Source organism: Dromaius novaehollandiae, chromosome 1, assembly GCF_036370855.1.
Source record: "Dromaius novaehollandiae isolate bDroNov1 chromosome 1, bDroNov1.hap1, whole genome shotgun sequence".
Lineage (NCBI taxonomy): Eukaryota > Metazoa > Chordata > Aves > Casuariiformes > Dromaiidae > Dromaius > Dromaius novaehollandiae.
Genome location: NC_088098.1, coordinates 44,376,325 through 44,394,802, shown reverse-complemented (window position 1 = coordinate 44,394,802; position 18,478 = coordinate 44,376,325). Strand labels below are relative to the sequence as shown.

General features: G+C 36.2%; 3 protein-coding genes across 6 annotated transcripts in view; 2 read left to right on the top strand and 1 right to left on the bottom strand.

Annotated features, from left to right (window-relative positions):
* The window catches only part of CEP290 (centrosomal protein 290), a 55,178-nt gene extending 50,865 nt beyond the window's left edge, over positions 1–4,313 (top strand). For all 3 annotated transcript variants that reach the window (XM_064509912.1, XM_064509908.1, XM_064509917.1), the window contains 4 exons: positions 1,229–1,302; positions 1,442–1,545; positions 3,055–3,161; positions 3,490–4,313. In XM_064509912.1, the coding sequence (XP_064365982.1) occupies positions 1,229–1,302; positions 1,442–1,545; positions 3,055–3,161; positions 3,490–3,678 (474 nt within the window). In that variant the 3' untranslated portion in view covers positions 3,679–4,313. The remainder of the gene's footprint in view (positions 1–1,228; positions 1,303–1,441; positions 1,546–3,054; positions 3,162–3,489) is intronic.
* On the bottom strand, positions 4,311–11,299 carry RLIG1 (RNA 5'-phosphate and 3'-OH ligase 1). Of its 2 annotated transcripts, none has more exons than XM_064509947.1 (7): positions 11,101–11,299; positions 9,866–9,983; positions 9,129–9,224; positions 8,584–8,700; positions 8,012–8,206; positions 6,366–6,535; positions 4,311–5,293 (listed from the first exon to the last, which is right to left on the bottom strand). In XM_064509947.1, exons 1-7 carry the CDS (start codon positions 11,152–11,154, stop codon positions 5,105–5,107), a joined length of 939 nt encoding a protein of 312 aa, XP_064366017.1. In that variant the 5' UTR covers positions 11,155–11,299; the 3' UTR covers positions 4,311–5,104. The 2 variants fall into 2 exon arrangements, with proteins under 2 accessions (XP_064366017.1, XP_025965322.1); XM_026109537.2 differs by having other exon boundaries at positions 11,065–11,297.
* Positions 11,300–12,984: 1,685 nt separating this feature from the next.
* Positions 12,985–18,478, top strand: part of C1H12orf50 (chromosome 1 C12orf50 homolog) — a gene marked incomplete at its 5' end in the record, with an annotated part of 41,772 nt that continues 36,278 nt past the window's right edge. Inside the window, one exon of the mRNA XM_064509956.1 lies at positions 12,985–13,111. Within this exon, the coding sequence (XP_064366026.1) occupies positions 12,985–13,111 (127 nt within the window). The remainder of the gene's footprint in view (positions 13,112–18,478) is intronic.

Here is an 18,478-nt window from a genome sequence, read left to right as displayed (position 1 = left end):
TATGGAGTTGATGAATTACAAAATCAGGTACCTTTGAAAAGATGCATCAAATTTTGACCTTTAGGTATTCCAGAGGTGTAGGCCTAGGACTACCCATCTAGATGAGCTTCCATCTTTTTCTCATTTTTAATATGTGTGATTTTCTTCCCTAGACATCTTGTACTGGCCATTCTGAGTAAGGTACTGAAACAGACAGAACTGTCAATATAGAAAGTCATGTATATTATGTAAGCAAGTAAAGATGTTGCAGTCAATATCACTTGGAATTATTTTGAGTTTCTATAAAACAATTATTTGGTTCATTTTTGCTTGCTTGCTTGCTTGCTTGCTTCCCCCCCCCCTTTTTTTTTGTTTAAAGTCAGCATTTTTAACATGGCATCTTTACAAACAGCAAAATTAGCAGACATAAAAGACTTTTATTATGTGTTACCACTCTGGAGCAACACACTTTCCAGTTTCTTTTGTGCTTCAAATACTGAGAAAGGATGCATTCAAGGTTACCTCCATTTTGAAGAAATAGAGAGCAATTGTTAAAGAAAGACAAATCCCTACCATTTTGGGTAGTAATAGAACAAAAGTCTATTACCAACAGGAGCCTTATGAGAGTTCACAAATTAAGATGTCATTGCATTCAAAAACCATACATAGTCTCATATTTAAATCATTTAAGTTTTTTGCTCCTGCATCTTCTACTGAAAGGCACTTCTAGAAGATGACACCCACTCTGGTTAGGGACATCTGTAATTAATGACTGCAGGTCATTTATAGTTGACATTAACTTACTTGTTTTTGTATCACAAAACAGCAGGCTTTTAGTATCACATTTAAAAGGCAAATTAGACACGTAGGTATGCAAATAAGCATGTCAGTAGGATTTTTAAAAAACTAAATGATTGAGGTATATCACTTCCTTAAGCATATCTATAAATTATGTTAATGCCTTTTTACCTATGTATGTATCTTTATAAATCTAGCTTTTGATTATTTTCCGTCCACCCTTCATGAAATACGCAGCACTGATCTATACTAGCTTTAAGAGGATAGATAATTGTAGTTAATTAGAAGCTTTGCAGAAGCTGTCAGTTTGTTTTTTCTCTGCCAGTACTTGGTTACACAATTTTTTCTCCAATTATTTTATCAACTTATACCAAACAGAATTAAATAACTCTCTTTGAACTGTGGTGTCTGTGGATACAATTTTCAAAGTAACACTTTCTTACCTTTTAAGATTGAGCTTCTCAAACATTTCCCTGAAGGTGCTAGGACAGAGGAAGGCCTCATCAGGGAGCTTCAGCATTTAAGGTAATGTAGTTTAAAAAAAAACTCCCGAGCCAATATACATGAAATAAGAATGATCAGAAAATAGACAGTGCACCTTTTAGTTACCTATTTTATATTATAAAATATTATAAAATTATTCTAAAATTATTTTGTATTACAGATTAACTAATAATCAGTTGGAGAAAGAGAAAGCAGAACTAGCTCACCAGGTGGAAGTTTACAAGCTACAAATAGACACAAATGCAACTGAAGGCTCTACAGCTGGTAATCATTTTCAACACTTAAAATAAAGATTTTTCCTGTATTTTGGGCCTAAGACCATTTTTACTTAATATGTGTGCAAGATGAAAATAAATCTACAGAAGTATTTGAATTATGTTAATGCCAAAATAGCGTAAACTAGAGGAGAATAAGGTCTTGGATTTTTAAGTACTTATGTAAGATTTTTATAAAGAAATGTTTGTAAAAAAACAACCTCCACAGCTGAGTAATAATATCTTGAATGAGAAGCTGAAATTTTTGTAAGATTTTCCTTTCTGAAAGGATACATATTTCACGGTACCACTTACTTTAAAATCTCAGGCTGCTTTTATGAAAGTTTCAGTCATTCATTGAAACTCTCATGTCTACTCCTCTTGCCATGGGTTCTAAGCTCCCAGAGAATGGGTGACTTACAGGTATCACCTGTGTTAGGGATTTCGAGAGACACAGGAGATTCAAAATCCTAGTTAGCTCTAGCTCATGAGCCCTGGAATTCACAGTCCAGTATATTGTATATTTTATAATCATGTAGCAATAAACATGAGCGAAAATTCTGTTGTTAATAGGAACTGAAGACAAAGCTCTAGGCATTTGGTATGCTACACTGAAAAACTCCTTTCTGGGAGATTCTCCCAGAAGTGATGTGAGTACTACCTGTGGAATCATGTAAAGTGGAAAAATATACAATGGCCTAATTAAATAATTTCATTTTTAACATTCTAAAGTTGGCTTTTGACTCTAGAAAAGAGACAGTTTTATCTGTGGTAGGTAAGTTTTTCTCTACTCCCTACCTGGTTTTCAGCTGGAACTGTAAGTTTTGGCATCAGCTACCCAACTTAGCAAAAAAGTGAGACTATTGCCCTAAAACATTGGTAGAAATCAATAAGAAAGCAAAAAAGAAGAATGATTTTGCTGTGCTTTTTCCCAATGGAAAAAAATAATAGAAAAGGACATGTAAATAAGTCCTTAAGGTAAACTAATGTTTAAGTCTGTTTCTAGATACTAGCTCTAGGAATAGTTTAAGACTTAGGAGACGTTCGTCCTATTGAAAGGATGCATAAAGCTTTGATATTCCAATGGAAAGTAGAGTGGAGCAAATATGGGAGGCCATGGAGAGCACTATAGAGCAGTATGTTGCCATTTGACAGAAAAAAAAAAAAAGTATCACTACTGAAATGAGTAGAATTAACTTAAATTACACTATCTTCAAATCTCTTGCCTTTTAATTCAGAAAAGGACATACATGTCACATTTCTCAGAAGTGCTCTAACAGGCTGACCGATTCAGAAGGCAGTACTACATTCACTCATAGGATTTAAATGGCACCACCTAATTTTTACAAGAACTAAAGAAAAGCCCAGATTACTTTACTTTAGCCTGTTGTGGTTGGTAGTTATTCAAAACCCGGTTTGCACGTTAACTGTCTCAGCTTTTGGGAGATGCTGAGTTACTATAACAAGATTATCCATGTAATTGATTTCATTACCTTAAATTTAATTATCATTTTTGTAGGATGTAATGAAATTGTAGATAAGAAAAAAAATGACAAGTTAATGACAGAAGTAGCTGATCTCCAAACACAACTGAGAGCCTCAGATCTGGAAAAACAGCAATTAAAGGTGAGTTGTAAGAATTGTGCCATCATATGCAAGATAATGAACAATATTATGGGCAGCTAGAAAGATCTATTTAATACCTAAAGTAATAGTTAAACATAGGATCTAGAAATCAGCTTTGTCATTTATGAAGCCTACTTTGTATTTTATGAATTTGCTGTTACTGTGTAGATTTTTGTTTGTAGAGTGAAAACATTCTTGCTGTAATTATTTAGCCTTTTAAGGAAAAAAAATGGCAACAAAGCTTGTATTGAAATCTGTTTCCTAAATTCTAGATAGAGGTACATGAAATTTATGTTTTAATGTAGTACTACTTTATTTTTTTTAATAGGAAGAAATAAAAAAGCTGAGAAAAGAACTAGACAACTTTGACCCTTCCTTTTTTGAAGAAATTGAGGACCTGAAATATAACTACAGTGAAGAAGTGAAAAAGAATATTATCTTAGAAGAAAGATTAAAGCAGCTTTCTGAAGATTTTGGTATTCATGTAGAAATTCCAGCCAGTATTTCTAGTGATTAGGCTAATGTTTAATAACCTCCATACCAATACAGAAAATAAATAATGAATACTGTTATGTAATTGCCCAGAATTTATCTGTTTTCATCCTGGTATGATAAGAGTCCACTGAAGCTGCAATAGTTTGGCACATACCTAAGAGTGCAGAACTGGATTAAGATAATCAATGAATTGGAGTCAGTATTTATCTCTACTAGTCAAAACAGAAAACCAGTCTTACCTCCCCCGCCTTGTTTATGCTTTAATGTAGAACAGTAATTCTGGGGATACACTGTTATCAGAAGTCCAAAGATCCCGCTCAACCTGAAAGCTCATATGCTCTTAAAACAAGCTAAGTGTGCTAAGTTCCAGATCAAAAATACGTAATTTGTTCTTGCTCTCAGATGCTAGCATCTATCTCACCTATGGACTCAGGGTCACTGTGCTGGTTGTCTCTGTTCTTATGTCATTGGTTGTCTTCTACCTCTATTTCAGAAAATCCAAGAATGAAGATGTGAAAACAAGTGTGTAGTGTTTCAGCCAAACTAACTGTATTTCTGTAGATAAATGTACAGCTGCTTTGTAAAATTTTTTAGTATAATGTGTATAGCTGCATGTTTGCTTTCATAACAGACAAAAATAAAGCCCACTGAAACCACTGTGTATTGTCATTTTTATTATGTCATCTTTTGCAAATACTTAACATCTTGCCCTTGATAGACAGTTTCCTAATTTAGATGCAGTCAAAAAGGGTATTATTAGGTCAAGTCATACCTCTTTCTAATTAGAAAGGACTTCAAAATAGAACTAGTTTACTTTCTACTGCTTACACTCTTTTTTTTTTTTTTGTCCCAAAATAGTGGAAATACCTGCAAGATATAGCTTAATTAAGTTTTCAAGTATTAACATAATGCTGCAGCTTATCAGTTAAATAATACAGTGAAAAGTATTCACCCAAGAAAAATTGTTGCAACTTAAAAAAAGTTATCACATTTCAGACTTAATTCTGGTCCCAACTGAAATCTGCCTTTCACTGATGAGAAACACCTAGATCCTAAATCTGAATTCTAAATGTAACAGTGTTCTAACTATATTTAAAGAAGTGCAACCTGCGAAACTTTTACAGTTGATTGCATTCATTAAATAAGCTAGTAGGACCAGCCAGTGTTAGAGAACATACTTCTTACACTTAACCATAACACTTTCAAGAAATAGGTTCAAAAGCTAAGGATTTTTCAGAACTGAATATTAAGCATGCTGAAAGCTAGATCTGTCTGCTGTGAATGTCACATTTCTTTTTGTGAGAAAAAGTTTTGCATAAATGACTAATTTTAATTGTAGTTTAGCTAGCTTGTTACCTAAGCGACAAGATGCTTTAAGAGTTCTCTGTGATAAAAAATAAGAGGAATGCAGCACACATGGCAGTGAACTTAAAAGACAGAAAAATACTTCAAGTATCAAACTTGATATCTTTGAGTCCATCAAATCTTTGACCATCTAGCTTTGAAAAATGGTGAAACACACTCTTTGGTTCAAAGTCACAGTCATATTTAGTTCTATTAAAAGAAATGACAACAGGCTGAGAATTCAGGTATGTCTCTGTAATTGGCCAGCGTAAACCAAGATGATGGCGATGGAGCTAAAATAAAAGAAATAAGATCAATTTAGAGATTGTGATACAGTAACATAACAGTTCCCAACTACTGGGGTCCTGTGATTCTAGGATGCCTTGCATTAGGTCACTACTTATCCATCAGTGTTATCCATCATTTTAATGATTAACGAAGCAGAAAAGGCAAACTAGAACCCACGTGTCCTCCACAGCTTCAGATATTACATTAACTTGCCAGTTAATCAAAGATCTTATTAACAATACTTGTTTTATAAGTCAACATTACAAGAAATAAATTACTCAAATAAAAGAAGTCTTAAAAAGTTGGGCAATTCCTATACAGACAAGGAAGATAACCTTTTTTTTTTAATGTTCTCAATTACTTTAAACTATTAGCATAATGTAGATAATGAAAAAAATCAGTATCTTGTCATTACAGTGATTACCGTTCAGTGGCTTGACTAATTCTACTACCAATTTGCTAGGAGAATGTTTATTACTAAAGAATTTGGAAAACAAGGCAAAGGTGAATGGTATGACACAACCAGCTAGTATAAATTATTACAGCACTTCCTGATTGAACACTAGTATTTTTCATTAGCTATTATTAAAAGTAGCTTAAGTCTTAAAAATTACAGATTGCAATTACTAAAGCAAAACACAAGCAGCTTGTAGTATATCTCCATATTCCCACGACAAAACAAAACTCTTAGTAGGTGTGAGAATACCAGAGCTTTACCTTGAAAGAAAGAAAGAAAGATACTCTGGAAAACTGAATCCAGTAGGACATTGCCCATTTGTTTTCTGAGTATGACTGGATGTCAACACCTTACACTGGGAACATCATCATAGCATTTATACGCAAATAGGATTTTTGAAGACACTGAGATAAGAGAATTAATCCAAGTTGTCGCATCCTAATTCTTCTGTCTCAAAATACCTAGGAGCAATTTTTTCACCTAAACATAAGCAGCGGTAGATACTGTTTTAATATATGTAAGGTGTTGTGGCTTTTTTGTTTTGTTTATTGAGTTGTTTTTTAAATGAGTTTTCTGTTGGGGACTTTAAAACTGATTTCTGCATGTCCATCTCCATTTACCTTGATTAAACACCCGTCGTTGCAGTGCCACACAATTCCTTCAACTTTACCCTCACTGCAGCCTTCAAACCAGGACAATATATCATTTTTTTTCAAAGCAGGTGGATTCTTTATTTCAAATGCTCCATGTGGTACAAGAAGATGTACAGGCTGTTTCTTGCTTCCTAATCCTATGTTAAAAGAAACATAAACCTTCCTGTTAGTCATGTATAACAATCTGAGCTAAAATTTTCCTCATTTTTGTTAGTACAGCTATGCTAAAACCACTCTATAAAGGCAGATTTCTGTTAGATACTACAATGTTGTGCTGCCTTTAAGTGAACAGTTAAATATATATCTAAGTATTAAATGTAGCTGTGGTCTTCTCACATAACATTTTTAATCTATATAAAATACATTAACACGATAGCGGGATTATAGTTGTCTGTTTTGTCCTCATGCTCACCTCATCAACCAAAAAGCCACTAGCTAAATTCTTCGTGCTTCAGATCACGATCCACAGCACAAACATCTTAGTTTCTGAAAACCTAGTGTATTTTCTTACAAATACCAATTAATACTTACGATGGGCTGTTAACAAATATATTGCCTCATGGCTGACTGTTTGATGCAAGTCTTCATCTAATAAAGTTAGCAGAACTTTTTGTTGCAGTTCCTTTAATTCCTAAGACCAGGTACTAGCATTTTTCCTTTCCATCCTTGCAAGTTGTCCTAACAGCAAAGGTCAGAAGTAAAAACTCACTTATGCTCAAACCTAATTGTTTTTTTGTTGCAGTATATGGCTTTTAAAGGGAGAAGCCACAACCACAATGTAGCTTAAACTACGTTTCCTTGAATAGTATTTGTAATATTTCATGATTAAAAACACTTGCAGCTCGTGACCAACTCTAGGTGCTCAAGAAACAATGGCTGAAGAAGACTTTCTATTTTAATAGACGAAATAGCGTCAAGGAAGCAATTAGAAAAAAAGGCCAAGACAAGACACCAAAAAACAATCTTTAAAAAAAATTAAGAGTAATATTTAATACAACTTTTCTGTTCAGAATTTTTTTGGGGGAAATTCCCATTAAAAATGAACTGTGCATCATTAAGAGGTCTGGCAAGTACAATAAACATTAGTTCAAGACCATGTCTTCATTACTGAGAAAGCTTACTTGTTCAACAATATAGCTCTTTTTCCTGTCAGGTGTCAGACACATTTCTATGTCAATACAGCTGACACACCAGTTTTAAGTGTGCATGAATGGTTTCCTCTAGGTACACGCATGCAAAACTGAGGTTTACCCTGCGCTTTTGTAATCAAGAAGGCTATCTTCATGTAGAAGCTTATACTGTTCTTTGCAAGAATAACACTGCTCCTCTTCGCTGAAAGACTAAAGCAAAGCATCTCTATAGTAACCCCCAAAGAACAGGAAGGTGGAAAGAGGTGTAACGGACATAAACAGACTTGTGACTACTCAGCTTTCTGAAAGTATTTTAGGTGCCATCCTGTGAGCATTCTTTGAGCTATTCCTTTCTTTCCTTTCTAAAGAGGTTACATTACTAGCTTTGAACATACAACCTTTTTGTTAGACAAAAAAAGCAGTATATTCTTCAATCAAAAATACTATTCAATACAAAAGTATTGAGCAACAAACCATACTTACCATACGGATTTGCATTAATATTAGTTCCAATAAGCTCCAGTGTTTGTTCTAAAAGGTCTGATAACGGCACCGGACTGATTTCTAGAAGTCCAGGGTCAGCATGGTGCTTCAATACCAGCGCTATTTCAGCATCGTAATTTATAACAGATGAGTGCCAGCAGTACTGTTTACTGTTTTTCTCCACAGGCACCCAACCTATGAGAAAACACTGTATTTTACCAATATAAATGTAAAATTTATCAAATGCTTATCAGCACTGTATAGGCATTAAAAATCAGTTACCTTAATTATAAACAGAAAGAGTAACTGGAAAAACTGTGCTGTATCTCCAAAGAATGTCAAAGGAACTTAAAAATGGTAACTATGATTTCAGCTGAAGTTTTCTAAGACTGTACAGTTAACTGTCACAGGTAATTATTTTCACTGTATCAAAACAAAAGCTTACTAAAAAGTGAACAAATGATATTCAAATTGTTTTCTGAATATGTTACTACTACATGTAACTGAAGTACTAATTCTGATTCGCTTCAATATTTTTTTTTTCCATTTTAACTGTGCTGTACCATACATACCTGGCATATGTCCATTTTCATCAGGCAAAGGATGCCCATTAGAGAACTGTATTTCCTTTGCTGGAATCCAGCAATCTGGAACAGGCTTGAAATCCTCTTCAATATTCCAAATAAATTCTAAAGATATAAATGTGACATTTAGGTTTTGGCAAACTATTAGCCAATTTTACATTTTTATCCTCTTTCAATGCAAGTATTAAAATATCATAATGTGATCTAAATTTGTTTTTTTTTAAGACAGCAGTCCTAGCTACTTTGTACAAGCAGCAACACTTGGCATATTCTGGCAGTCTAGAATTAGGATGGTTTAAAGTAGCATAAAAGCCTTTGAGAAGTTTAAAAATTCAAAACTAACTCAGATTCAGAAGTAACTGCCTAAATAGCCAACACTGTATTTAAATTAAAGCAAGAGAAGTAAAGTGAAGAATGACATTAAAAAACAATTAGGGAGTAGGATCACTGACATTTCCTACATGAGACCAGAGGTGTTTTTCGAACTGATGAAATACCTACTTCACCAAAGCAGGAAAGAGATCTTCACTAACCTTTGCAATCTTCCAGTGAATACAAGAATCGTTTAAACCTTTTTTCAGCTTGTTTGTTGGGTTTTCTATCCAACCTGGCCCACAGGTACGGCTGCCCTAGAGATCCCAGAGGTATAAAACCAACAGTTTACTTAGACTAATCCACATAGCAATGAAACTGACTACATAAAAAGTAAAATATCGATTCTCTTCTGTCACTGAAGAAATTTAATATCCAAAGACACTATTTAAATTAATAAATTATTTTAATTATTGCATATAAATCTTAAATCTATTTGTAGAATCTCACCTAGCTTAATACTAAGTTTTCTTACAATTCTGGGCAAAGGCAAGAACAGACTACCCCAGCGACGCAATGAACCACAGTCTTTTCATTTCTTCCAAACCTCCCTCTCTTTTTTTAATCTTCTGCAAGGAAATTAAACACCTGTTATATAAATTCTACTGCACAAGGAAGGTTTAGTGATTGAAAATGTTAAATTGGAATAGCCCAGTTCCTTGCTTTGTGCGTAAACTTAAACTTCAAGTATGCTCGAGACCAAAATCTGTAACAATTTTATAAATGTCTACAAAGCTGCATTTATAGAAAATATAACTTTACATTCAAGCGGTTTCATTAAAAAGTTGAATTTCCCAACTGCTGTAATCCAGTAAAACATAAAATAAGGGTGAAAACTAAGCAAAACATACAGCTACTAGACAACATAAGAAATATGCATATGGATCTTCCATATTACCTTTATAAGTAGTTACATAACAGCAGGTTCCATCCACCTTTTCAGTAGGAATTGCACTGTATATATCCGCATCTATTGCCTTTTGATTTATAGTTTCAGTTGCCAAAACTTTAAATGGCTGAAAAGAAGATAGGTACTTTAAACCCTAATCACTGGTATTTTACTGCCTTGTTGTCCTGGATTTGTTTGTTACAGTTGGCCTTTACAACGCCAGTATTATACACTGGAATTGCTAATGCTACCTAAATACACCACTATTTCTTCAAAACATTAGTTTGGAAAATGCCGTGAGACAAAAGAACAAAGGCAGTCTACTTGCAAACTATTTCCCCCTCTTCCATTCTTGATTAATATTTAGAGATGACCTTGCCTTCTACTTTAAATAGCGCCTATAATCTAGATGGGTTCCAGCCCAATACTGCAAAATTTTGAAATTTGCCTTCCTGTATTACTATAGCAATTGAAGTTCATCATATATCTAATTACTACTTGCTCCTAACTTTTAGTTTGGAGCTGAAAGTCAGTAGTAGTTGTGCAACACATGTCAGTGTTAATGTTAAAAAAAGTTAGTGCAATACACAGATCAGTGGGATGCAAGGTGGCAGAAGCATCCCAGTATCAAATACTTAATGTCAGTGTTGCCAACTAAACATTTTTCCCCTTAAAAGAGCAAAGAAATAAGCAATCTGGAGGTCTGCAACTATTCCAAATTTCTATAAGGTACAGGACTCAGTTTTAATAGAATTTCGGTTTCAATGAAAACATCTGTGTTTAGGTTAAAATATTTTCCTGTATAATAATCATCCATCCTTCTCTTCCTAATCAATTTTGAATAAGCTCTTTCAATCAGTCTTTTTCTGCTAGCAAAACAGGGGAAAAAAAGCCCTTGTCTTGCAAAAGTCTCTAACACAATTCACAGGATTCATAGAAATGAGAACCTTCTTCCTGCTTCTCTTTACATTACATGGCGATTTTATATTTCAGTAATCAGATCTCTACTCATAACATAAAGTACAGATGAGGATAATATTTTCAGGGTAGGGAAAAAACATATCCATTGGTTTTCCCAGCTCCCGCCCTACAGCGAAACCTCTGCCACCAGCCAGGCGGCGAAAGGCGGCCGAGGCCCTACCCGCCCCGGCCGAGCCCCCCGGCGCCGCCCCGCCTCCCCGCTCCGGCCCCGGTGCCGCGGCGGCCACCTGGCGCTCCCGCTTGGCCGAAGGCTCCTCCTTCACCTCGGTCACGAACAGACACGGCACCTTCTGCTGCACCGAGCCCTTGCGGCTCATGGCCGCGGCCGCCAGCCGAGCTCAGGGCCGCGCCGCGCCTGCGCTGCGCCACGGCAGACGTCGTCCGCGCCGTCGTCCGCGCCGCCGCCCCCGCCAGCGAGGAGGGTGGTGCCCGGCCGCAGCCGCGGCTCTGCGCAGCACTGGCCCGCCGCGGCGGCGGCCGCGCCGCGAGGGGAGAGCGGGGCGGGGCGGGCCGGGCCGCTATGGCGGGCAGCGCGCGGGGCGGCCGTTGGCGCCGCTGCCCGGCTCTTCCGTGTGAGCCCGCAGCGACGCAGCCTCTCCCACCCTGTTTCTGTTTTTTGGCTTTTTTTTTTATTTTGGGCCTTTTTTTCATATTTGCAGGCTGCTCCATATCTGGATCTTGGGCATGGATAGGCTGTCGCTAGGCGTAGTTATCCTCTCTGTGCGGTTTTACCTTCGTCAAGACAAATTCCCCCCATTTTGGTACTCGAGTCCACTGCGGTTGTACGCAACGTTTGAATTAATTCTTCTCGACCGTGCCCCCTCTGTGGCTCGTTTAGGCATAGCCATATGGCTACAAGTAGTTCCTGCTTGGATAGGCCTTGGCAATGCTAATCTTTACTTACTTGTGCTTGTTTCTGCCCACTGGTAATTTGATCTTCATTGCCTTAATTTTCCTTATTTTTTTTCTCCTGTGCGCTGAAGTCAGATGTGCGGCTTACACAACTCTCTTGGAGCCTTTTCACATCATTTCTCTATTTAAAGCCTTCACCAGGAATACCTGACTTGATCCCAGAAGGCAGTTTTCGTGTGCACTAAGGTAAAGTCCATCCTTTATAAATAATCTTAGCGAGTAAGTTGCAGTCCTTGGGCATCCCAGTGTTTTGCTTGGTAGTGTTAGTCCCTGGGCCATCCGTTCATACTCAGCTTAATGGTCTCCGTATAAAAACTGGGAGAATTCCAGTCATTTGAACTTCTTCATACCTCTTCCCCAGCTGGGTTGTAATCACCGATGAGCCAATTTTGTAGTAGCATTTGTCCCTGTGTGGTCACTTTCACCTGCTTTTCATCGCTGGCAGATTGACAGCAGTACTCTGAGTACGCCCCAGTCACACAGACTTCCTGATGGTAGTATGAATCTCTAGTTCTCTTTTTTTGCCTTATATCCACAAATCCTACCTTCTAGTTCTCTTCTACATCTCATGCACCTTTGTTACTCTTTAAGCTATGGCATCCTTGTTGAGTGAGCTAGCTGCTCTTTTTCTGCTCCTCCTTCTACGTTTTGCCTCTAAAATCAGAGGTTTTGATCCAACGTGCTCTGAAGCATTTATTTTGAAGTCAGTGATGCCACTCAGTGTTGCAAATTAACAGTATACCATACCATTTTCCAGGATTAAAAATTTATTTTCCCCTCTGTATTTTTTGGCCAAAGGCAGCCTAGGACCTGAGTAAGAACACAGATGTTGATTAGTGACTCCAGTGTACATTGTTCTTTCTGCTTTAGCTTTGGGTGTGAATACTGTGGAAGCAAGAAAAAGCAATTAATGCTAAAAATGTAACACCCAACAGTATACTAACAAGAAGCTGCAAGTTTCTTGCAAATCCAAAGAATGAGATGTGGTTAGAAAACGAATGGGCAAAAGAATTTTGTTTAAAAATTAGTCTAACAGTAAAATTTGTGTTTGGGATATCAAAGATTGGTTTTCAAGGCTACCACTCCTGCAGCAAGTAGTTACATGGAAGTTGGGTGTTATCTAAGGCCTGCCAATGGGTTTGTTCCATTTTACGTCAAAGAAGCACCGGGATTTGACCATGGTTTGTTTTTTCCCTACCTTACTCTGGAGCAATGGAAGGAAGGAAGGTGTCTGAGCGGAATGGCCACGTGATGTCATTACGCTGACGTCACAAGAACTGGAGGAACAATGGGGCGCTGCGGAAGTTCAGCGTTCTGCCGTGGCTAGCAACCGCTTTCAACAGTTCAGCAAACCTGGAGAAGGTACCACGTCGGTAGTTTGAATGTACTTAGTTTTAAGTATAATTTTTAGATACGCTGTCAGTTGGGAGTTTTGTTTCAAAAAACAAAAAGACCTAAGGTTCTGAAAGCCTAGTTTTCAAGGAAAGCTGCTGTTTTCAGGAGAAATTTAAGATTTTCCTATATATTGATAGCTTTTTACATTTTTGTGGGTACTCTACTTATATAAAGAGTGGCCTAGAAGCATAAGAGGTGGAAATGGCAGAAATTGGGAATGATCGCTATTTCTGTTTTCATTCAACCTGCACAAAGGTAAATATTGTAGATTTTAGAGTGCTTTGCATCCTTAGTTTTTTGATGCGCACATATTTAAAGAGAAGTTTAATGTGTAAAGTTAGGCATTGATATGTCACTCTGTCTGGATCTTGGCAGCATGTGTTAATCAAATATCTGATTTGCAGAAGTAATGAGAAGAACTAATTGTTCTTAGGTTAGATACTCATTACTCCCGGGAATTAGTCTCAGATGCTCAAATGACTACATGAGTGAAAAATCTGTAAACACTGCATAAAGATCACTCATCACTCATTTTTTTAATTGGATCAATATTATGGTAATTCTGAATAAACAAACCGTATTTATAATTTCTGCCCATACTGACTACCTGAAGTTCTGTAAAACCAGTTACTTAGAATCAAGTCATTCAAAGTGATGTCCTCCTTCACAGAAATATTTCTACCCCACCTGGTAAAAATCAAGGGGTGGCTGTAAGAATCTTTGTTATTGCATCCATTTCAGCATCAGAGACTTAAGCATTAGTGCTTGAGAGGCAGGCTACAAATCCCAGCATGTTTTAGTGGATGGCCCAGTTGTATGGACTACATTCCAGAAGTGCCGTAGTTCAGAGATGCTGCTCCTAGATCCAACTATTATGTCTAGAACTGGGTGGAAAAATATCTCCCAGAAATAGATGGAGTATCCCCAACTATTTTTGGGAGAGTTCGAATCTTTTTAGGCATAGCTTTGTTTTGCATGAAAAATTAGACAAAGAAACTCATTTAGAAATGGCTGGTAACCTGGCATTTACAACACTCAGCTGTTTGTATCTGAGGTATAAACCTGAGTTTCCTGTATTCTGGGTCATGTTCATGAGTGTTTGCCTGTTTAGAATTATGAGTTTGTTTATCACATAGTTGAAGAAGATACCTCAAGGAACTAGTATTTCACAGTGAAGGACTCTGTCGTGGAGTGAATTGCATAATCAGAAATGATACTAAACTTTGCAAACTCTGATAAGGCAGAGATACAGCAGAAAGAAAAATTATTTTGACTAACACAAGTGATGCTCATAGTGCAAGTACCATTATGCAATACTGCACAGCCTTTCAGAACTAGAAAAATACTGATCAATAGAGGGAAAGCAGTAATATGATAATACTGTGGAGTAAAGCAGCAATCATGAAAAGACACCATGTAGATTTTCTTTTTTTTTTTTTTCCCCATTATGCCCTTATTTGTCATTATATATAGAGTGCTGGAGGGTGTTGCAAGTCATGTAATGACTGCAGCCTCAGCACATCAAATCCTGCATACTTTCCATAGCTTGCAGTGTTTGTCACTATAATACCATTGTACATGGACATGTATCATCTCCCTCATTAATTAAAGAAAGTTTTAAAAGGGGAGGTGCACATTTAAGCTAGCCACTAATATATGGGAATCTAGTGTGACTTAGCCTCCAAATTATCTCTTTCCTCATTAGGGTTCCAGGTCTGTCACTGTGAAAAATCTCTTGGCTGTGACGCTGTATGCTCACTATGGAGAGAGGGGAGGTGTTCACATCTGATTTGCAGGAGTAGACATATAGAAATAAAGGTAGAGCAGCAAGTCCTTTGAAGCACATTTTTTAGTCTGAAAACAAATGTGACTTACCTTTGCTGAGCTGACACTTCAAATGTGAAATGGAACAAAAGAAAAGATCTTTTTTTTTCTTTTTTGGAAATCCAAGTCTGAGAAGCCTGTACAAGGTTTACAAGTTCCAGAATTTTTATTCTTTCAGATTGTAATAAGCATCTTTCTGATTTTTGGTTTTAACTCCTGTTTTCGCACAATCCCAACTCTTTTAATAATAAGAAAGTACTAGCATAAGATTTGTATTTGAACAGCAGATTTAATCTGAGGTGGGTCTGATTTATCCCATTATGCAGAAAGAGGAACAAAGCATACAGAAATTAAGTGTGTATAGAATACATGAAAAATAATAGAACAACTCTTCCCAGCATAAAAAATCTGCAGTACAGTAAGTAGGTTGTCTTACTCTCATTCTTATCAGTAAGTTTTACGTCATTGACTTAACTGTAGATAACATTAAGCTTTCTAAAATGTCAGAATTTGGTCTCATGAAGTCTTAGTCATATGCGCACAACAGTACCGCTTGTATTAATCATTGATGATCCATTTTTATTGTTATTTTTACAAAATCTGAAAACTGTTCATTTTCTCCTGTAGCAAAAGTACAACATCTCATGTTTCTGGGAAACGCAGCCGTTAGGCTGTGTGAGGATCAGTTGTGTCTTCCATCATAGCAAACCTCGTAATATAAATGGACTTTTTTTGCCACCTAGTAGCAGTGAGTAAAAATATTTTCTCAATAATTTGGTTGATAAAGTAAGTACACGAAAATGTAATTAAATTTCAATATACAACATATTCAACATATAATATATGTTAAGGTCAAGAGATGTAACATTGCAAATAGGACAGATATGATCTATCACATCAAGTTAAAGAATTGTAATGATCAAGGCAAATAAAGAATTGTAATGATATTTGAGTAGGGTTGCCATATGAATTTCTTTAGCTGTCACATTACAAATTTGCATAAATATCAGTTGCATGAAAGAAGAAGTAACAAATGGCAATATAGGTTGCTAAGATGCATCAAGTAAAATTATACACTAACTTTTCATCCTCACTTTATTTTTGCGGTATAATATGCTTGTTTGCAGTACATAAGAAGTATAGGGTCAGATATAGTCTGAAGATTGTTTTATAAGAAGTCATTAATCTTTTAGGCCTTCTGTTAGCAGATGAGCTTTGGTAATATTTATTCTTTGTCAGTTACTTCAGAGCTTCTGAATTGGTAGGGTCTTTTCAGGACTTCACTCTAGAATGTTTTTCAGGGACTAAAGTAGTACAGTACTTTCCTTCCCTAGAGCATACCAAATTCAGACTCAAATGTTGCTCAATGAATCCTGCAACAGATTACAGTTATATGTGCTGTCAGGACACTTTCTTCACTGTCCTTTTCATGTACTTAGGTAAAAATAAATTTTCTTTATTCAAATATATAGGCAAGCCAATTAAGTTTTCTAAAAATATATCTGAAATTATCCATTCTCTCTGAGGAAATTATTTCATTCTCTTAATGTCAAAAATAACACAGACGTGTTTCTTTGCTGCTGTGAACTGATGACTGCCCTGCAGCTACTGACAATCTAAGTCACTATTTCTGATACAAATAACCTAAATTCTTGGCCTGAAATAGATGCAGTATGGAAATGTTTCTCTGTAAACTGATGATAGGTAACTATGAAATGCAAATGATTAAGAATTTTTTTTACCTTTTTCAAAAAATATGTATTTTTTTGAAATAAAGCTATCTGGAAACTTTTTGGTTTCTATGAGCATTTACAGGTTGAAAGATTTTATCCATTCTTCTCCAATGCTCATGACAGCACTTTTGTAGCTTTTCTTACAATGCTAGAGATACCTTCTCTGGATTTTGACAGTTTGGGAAATGAGGTAGGGAGCACTCATTCAGTTTAGCCCTGAACTTGAGAAAAATGTCCTCCAACACTTGCTGGTCGCTCAGCTCTGCAGAGAGATATGAAGTAAGTCTCTCTCAAGGTTTCACATGCCAGCTGTTCCAATTTATGAACATATTCATTGAGAGAGACAAACACAGATTGTTAGTTATCCATATGTTAAAGCACTAACCTTGAGTCTGAGAGACCCACCTTCAAAACTTGACTGAATTAAGCAGAGCTGGGGGTTGAACCGGTTATATATAGTTTGTGGGTGATCTATATCAACTACTTTTAACCTGGAGATGAGAAGTATTTTCCAGCACAAGTCAAGATAGTCATGTTATTTAAAAAAAATTTCAATTTTGACAAGTGGTATTTCTTCTTTTACCAAAAAAAGAAAAGAAAAGCCTAACACCCAGTTTGTTTAGAGGGAAAAAAAGGCAGCTAGATTAGTGTAAGAGTTCATTGCCTTTGTGAAAGCCAGGGGTTCCCACAGTGAAGAGAATCTCTCTTAATTTTAACCTTCATGTCAGTAATGAAGCAAGCGGTGAAGCATTAGATATGTCTAAATAGTAAGTTTTGACAGAAAATATACTGGAACTTTTATGGAGATAAATGCCTGATGCTCACTTAACTTCTCCTTTTTGTGAAGCACAGCTTTCATGGTGTTGTATGCAACTGCAGGAATTAAAGTTTAGTGAACATTTCAAATGAGATACAGCTGACTTCTGTCTTGGAGAATTCAAATCAAGTGATAAAGATGGGTTTGAGGTTCTGTACACTTAATAAGTAATCTTACTTGAAAAAAGCCCTTGGGAAGACGCTGGTCATGAGTTTTATTGACAAATTCAAGATGATGGCCAGATTAGCTCAGTAGTTAGAAATACTAACAAGATATTCATAAAAACTAACACCTGCAGAAATTTGTTTTTTCACATTTTTTTTTACTTGGGTATTTACTAGATTAACTTTCTCTGTATGAAATACTCTATATAAAATGGTCAGTACCCAGGTAATTATTTAAGAGAAAGAAATACGGGGGAAAAGGGAGTGGAGGTTAGTAGGGTCAGTAATAGCAATATGTATTGGTAGAACATTTTATTAGTTTTAAATTACATACAGATGAAATCACCCTTGTGTAGACAGCATAAGATTCCAATGCTGTATGTGCAGATACATTTTTAGTATCATTTTCCTGTTCAGTGATTTTGAATAAATTTTTTGAACTTGCATATTGATCGCCTGCCATTTAAACACAGTAGTAGTTCTTAAGGCACTATAGTTTCTCTTTTAATATCTGCAAATAATCTTATTTCTAGGGGAAAAAAAGTTAAAAGTTTTTTTTTTTTCTTCTTAGTCCTTCCTAAGAGGAGCTTATGTCAACTTTTTGCTAGAATTACATCTTTATGTTTGGAATCATCAAATATAGAAATTAAGTTAGTTAAAGTGAGTCAGTCTCTGGAGCTGTAGCTACTACATGTGGTATTCTCAAAGGATATAGGATTGTGTTTTAGGGAATGGGAATGGGAATCCTGGTAGACAGCTGGAACAAGGACCAGGGTAAGAGTCCAGAGCAGGGAAC

Excerpts from the sequence above, each read along its gene's own strand:
- RLIG1 (XM_026109537.2), bottom strand. The coding sequence starts at position 11,154 with ATGAGCCGCAAGGGCTCGGTGCAGCAGAAGGTGCCGTGTCTGTTCGTG. Across the intron at positions 8,701-9,128 it reads TTCACTGGAAGATTGCAAAG|AATTTATTTGGAATATTGAA; the intron begins GTTAGTGAAGAT and ends TTATATCTTTAG. Across the intron at positions 6,536-8,011 it reads TATTAATGCAAATCCGTATG|GATTAGGAAGCAAGAAACAG; the intron begins GTAAGTATGGTT and ends CTTTTAACATAG.